The sequence below is a fragment of the Gavialis gangeticus genome, unplaced genomic scaffold (assembly GCF_001723915.1).
Source record: "Gavialis gangeticus isolate Ggan-Ray unplaced genomic scaffold, GavGan_comp1, whole genome shotgun sequence".
Lineage (NCBI taxonomy): Eukaryota > Metazoa > Chordata > Crocodylia > Gavialidae > Gavialis > Gavialis gangeticus.
The window spans coordinates 72,763,381-72,767,794 of record NW_017729022.1 but is presented as its reverse complement, the minus strand read 5'-3'; the positions used below and the strand labels follow the sequence as shown (position 1 = coordinate 72,767,794).

Sequence of the window (4,414 nt, the reverse complement as noted above, 5' to 3'; positions counted from 1 at the left end):
CGTAGGTCCCATCATCTAAATTTGATTCCAACCAAAGACCCAACTCATCTCTTACTTATTTTGACTTAAACATTCAGGACAAAAAAAAAAAAAGTTACCTTTTTTTAGTTGGTTCCGTTGCATTCTTTCCAAGAATTTCCCTACAGAAAAATAGAGTGACAACTTTAAATTTCTCTTAAGTCAGAAATAAAGAGTTTGGGTTGAATGTTGATATAGCTATTTCTTGCTATGGAATGTTTTCCATAATAAAACACACCACTGTCATTATTACAGCACATGTGAAAGAAAAGTTATTTCCTTACTCAGATCTTTATAAATAAGGACATGAAAAGGACAATGATGAAAGGACTTCACCTCAAACTTTGTTACACGTTTCCTATACTAGCTTCAATACTCCTATACTAGCATTCAATTTACGTGTGGAAATAGTTACACCTTTACATAACAGAATTACCTTCGTAATATGTTAATGTTCATTAGCATTTGTAAAAATAAATTATTGAGAAGCACAGATTAACAAGTAACTTGTTAGAGCAGATATTGTATCTATACATTGAAAGAAATGCGTGCATGGAAAAACTAAACAAACTGATTAGCATTAGTCAATACTTAATTGCTTGGAGTAGCATTGAGAAATGAATTTTAAAAGAGAGCCATGTACAGGAACAAGGAAATAAAGCCAACAAATAAACACATACACAAATAACAGTAACAACAATAGCAATAATACATAAAAATGAAAATGTCAACCTGATTTCCCTTTTCAATTCAACTCAAAACTACCAATCTAGCTGCTTCTAAAGTTAGAATATCAACTCATCTTTTGCAGACTTTTAAAAAAATCTATCATGGCATTAAATAAGCAAACAAGGTTATTCTGTGTTTGAAAAAATGGAACATGTGACAAGCCAAGAGGGATACTCATCAAGAACTGAATCAATTGTTCCAGAACAATTCACTTGAGGCAACTGAATCATCCAAGTCACTTTAGGCAGCATGGGTTTGCTAAACAGCATGTCACCTAGAGAGTTAAGTCTCTGCTTGGTGATTTTGCAGCACAATCAAGCTAAAACAGGTAAATTCAAAACAAGTTAACACTTGAAACACACCAAACTGAATTTTGCAAACTCATTTAAATTCAGAATCAAGTTCAATGAGTGGTTTCTTTTTCCTCCCAGTTTTAGCTTTTCTGATCATAAAAATTTAACTTAAAAAAGAGAAAACTCAAAGTAACACAGATTTTAATAAAAGATTTTACCAAGTCAAGGTTAAACAGAGAAATGTGTTAACTTATTTATTAGATTTGTATGCCACCCTTCCCCATAAAAGGCCCAGGGGACCGAAGATAAAAAACCCCCCACAAGATAAAATATTAAAATAAGGTAGGAATAACAAAATAAACTCATCGGCATTAGTCAATACTTAATTACTGGAAGTAGCATTGAGAAATTCAGTTTAAAATAAGGACACTTACAGGAACAAGGAAATGAAACTAGCAAATAATCTGTTCGACGCATACAGAACAACACGGGGAAAAGGGAAATAAAGGGACAGTATCCTCTTATCATTACTGCAGGCAACTTAAAGAAAAAAGGGAATTCTGCTTCCACTTAAGATTCTTACCTCATTATTTTTTGTTCTTCTTCCATCTGTTCCCTGACTTGTTGCAATTCTTTGATCAGCTCAATATCTGTGCCATTCACCCAGGTGTATACCACATCAATTGGCATGGGCAAACACAGCCTACATAAAGCAAATGAAAGGTACATAACCTGTTTAGGATTATTTCTACAGTGTTTGAAAGTAGCATAGATTAAACTGTGCCAAAGAAAGCCATCTGCTGGACATGGATTATTCATTATAAATAGGGGTCTACCGAATTCAAGAAGGCTGGCTGATTATGAGAGCAGAACCCAGCGCTGGATGCCATTTTCATGATATGAGTGCAGTGGTCCCCCCCCATGTCCCTGATTGACCCTAGCTATCTCACCCCTCCTTGGCGATTGCCACATGGTCCAAAATCATGGCTTAATTAGCCTATTGCCATTTCAGTAGATCCTTAGTTATAAACCAGACAAAAAAAATGCTACACCTTAATTATCTCCTAATTATACAATCAGTCATCAGCAGCAGGGGGAAGATGTCCCACCTCCTGAAGTTCCTTCAAACTGAAAACTTCAAAAGCCAGGATAATTCAAAACTACTTTAATTTAAGAAAGATTATGTTAAAATACCACGGAGGGAAAACACAAACTATCCTACTATAGAGGATGTTAAACTACACCTTGTAAACCCAAATGCCTGAATGTCTATTTCCATTTTTTATTCTGGATGATTCATTTGTTTCCATCATGTGTGAGAACTGTGGAAGCATTACTCAGAAAAAGGAGATTTTCAGGAAACCACAAGTTTCCCATTCTTCCTTGCATTATGGTCCACAAAGCCAGTCAGTTTTACAACAGTGTATCCCCAAGTGTGAAGAGGGATCATGCTGTAAACATGTATATTCAAAACCAGGCATATATTATATATCAATATCTCTTCTATCTCCTGCCAAGCAAGAAGACATCAGGCACTTTCCACCCCTCCCCATTTCCCTGCCCCCCAAAAAGACAATAGCACTGGCCCAAGGCTGGACAACTAATATGTAGTATTTGATGAAGAAATGGAGACCTAGCAAATCTTAACGTGAGACACAATTACTCAACTTTAAGACTGTCAGTGCTTGTGAGGGCTTATCAGAACCGTCCAATAAAGTTCTGTTCTGCATTTGGAAAGAAGCAGAATGATGTACTAAATCTAGTAATACGCAAGCATATAGAACCCAACCTTTGTATCATATATTCTCAAATAAAAGATGACCCTGAATACAAGACAAACCCTAACAGTTGGATTCTATATAAGGATAAATGCATACATATTTATTATAATTTTCCAGGTTTTAAGCCTAATTATTGAAAGTCTGTCCTGAATTTGTCCCCTTCTCACTGCTACAGCAGGGAAAATAAATCTGGGGGAAGGGGGGGGTAGACCCTGGCCCTCTGCCCCCTCCCACCCAGCTTCATCACCCTGCAGCCCCTTCCCCACCATCCTTACTGTCAGACCCTGGTCTCCCTGAGCATATGGAAGTGAGGAGCAAATTTGAAAACAATGACCTTGAAACAAGTATAGCTATCCATCTGCATATAGCACCCACAGATTTAGTTCATCCAGAATTGGTGCAATTTACCTTTTTTAAACTGCTGCAAGTTTTAGCACAGGTACTCTATAAGCACACTTTTAAGCAGCACTTTGGCACCTGCTTATATATAGTACAAACTAGGCATGATATTAGTCCAAAGCCAAAGGCTCATGATTTACCTTATAGCCTACTGGGCTGGGCCCCAGAAGAGTCAACAGCATTTCAAGCCATGGTGGTTCCACATCTCAACACTGCTCAGTATTTGTGTATACTCCAGATACCTCCCCCCGAAAAGGATCCATGTGCTAATTAGCAACACAATTCCTACAACCTGGTCATAAATCCTGTGATCCTCCAAAAATTTATAGGCAAATGAGGCATAGAGCAACATGGTCTGGCTTCATCTTATGAAGAGCAGGGCCACAATAATCATAGAATCTTAGAATCATAAAAAGATTAGGGCTGGAAGGGACCTCAGGAGATCATTTCATCCAACTCCCTGCTCAAACAGGGCCATCCCCAACTACAGCAATCCAGCTAGGGCTTTGTCAAGCCGGGCCTTAAAAACTTCTAAGGATGGAGATTCCACCACCTCTCTGGATAACTTGTTCCAGTGCTTCCCCACCGCCCTAGAGGGAAAGTTTGTCCTAATATCCAACTTAAACCTCCCTTCCTGCAACTTGAGACCATTGCTCCTTGTTCTGTAATGTCACTACTGAGAACAGCTTAGCTCCATCCTCTTTGGAACCACCATTTAGGTAGTTGAAGGCTGTTATCAAATCCCCCCTCAGCCTTCTCTTCTGCAGACTAAATAAACCCAGTTCCCTCAGCTTCTCTGCAAAAGTAACATGCCCCAACCCCCAAACCATTTTGCACACTCTTCGCTGGACTCTTTCCAGCTTGTCCTCATCCTCCTTTCTATAATGGGGGGCGCAAAACTGAGCACAGTACTCCAGATATGGCCTCACCAGTACAGAACAGAGTGGAATAATTACTTCCTTTAAACTGCCAGCAGATCATATGCTGCAAGTTTTAGCATGGTACTCTATAAACACACTTTTAAGCAGCACTTTGGCACCTACTTATATATAGTACAAACTATAGATCATATGTGACACACTGAGAGGGGGCCCACAGAGGGATTCTGGGTGAACTGTTTGGGGTCCCGCTGGAGGATGTCTGCCAGGCATTTAAGGCTGAAGAAACAGGAATCTCTGGAAATGGGAAAGAAAG

At 38.8% G+C, this 4,414-nt stretch overlaps 1 protein-coding gene across 1 annotated transcript in view; it reads right to left on the bottom strand.

Annotated features, from left to right (window-relative positions):
• The window catches only part of GNPTAB (N-acetylglucosamine-1-phosphate transferase alpha and beta subunits), a 102,268-nt gene that overhangs the window by 63,399 nt on the left and 34,455 nt on the right, over positions 1–4,414 (bottom strand). The window contains exons 3-4 of the mRNA XM_019515372.1: positions 1,624–1,743; positions 99–140 (exon numbers count right to left, since the gene is read on the bottom strand). Coding sequence (XP_019370917.1) covers positions 99–140; positions 1,624–1,743 — 162 coding nt within the window. The remainder of the gene's footprint in view (positions 1–98; positions 141–1,623; positions 1,744–4,414) is intronic.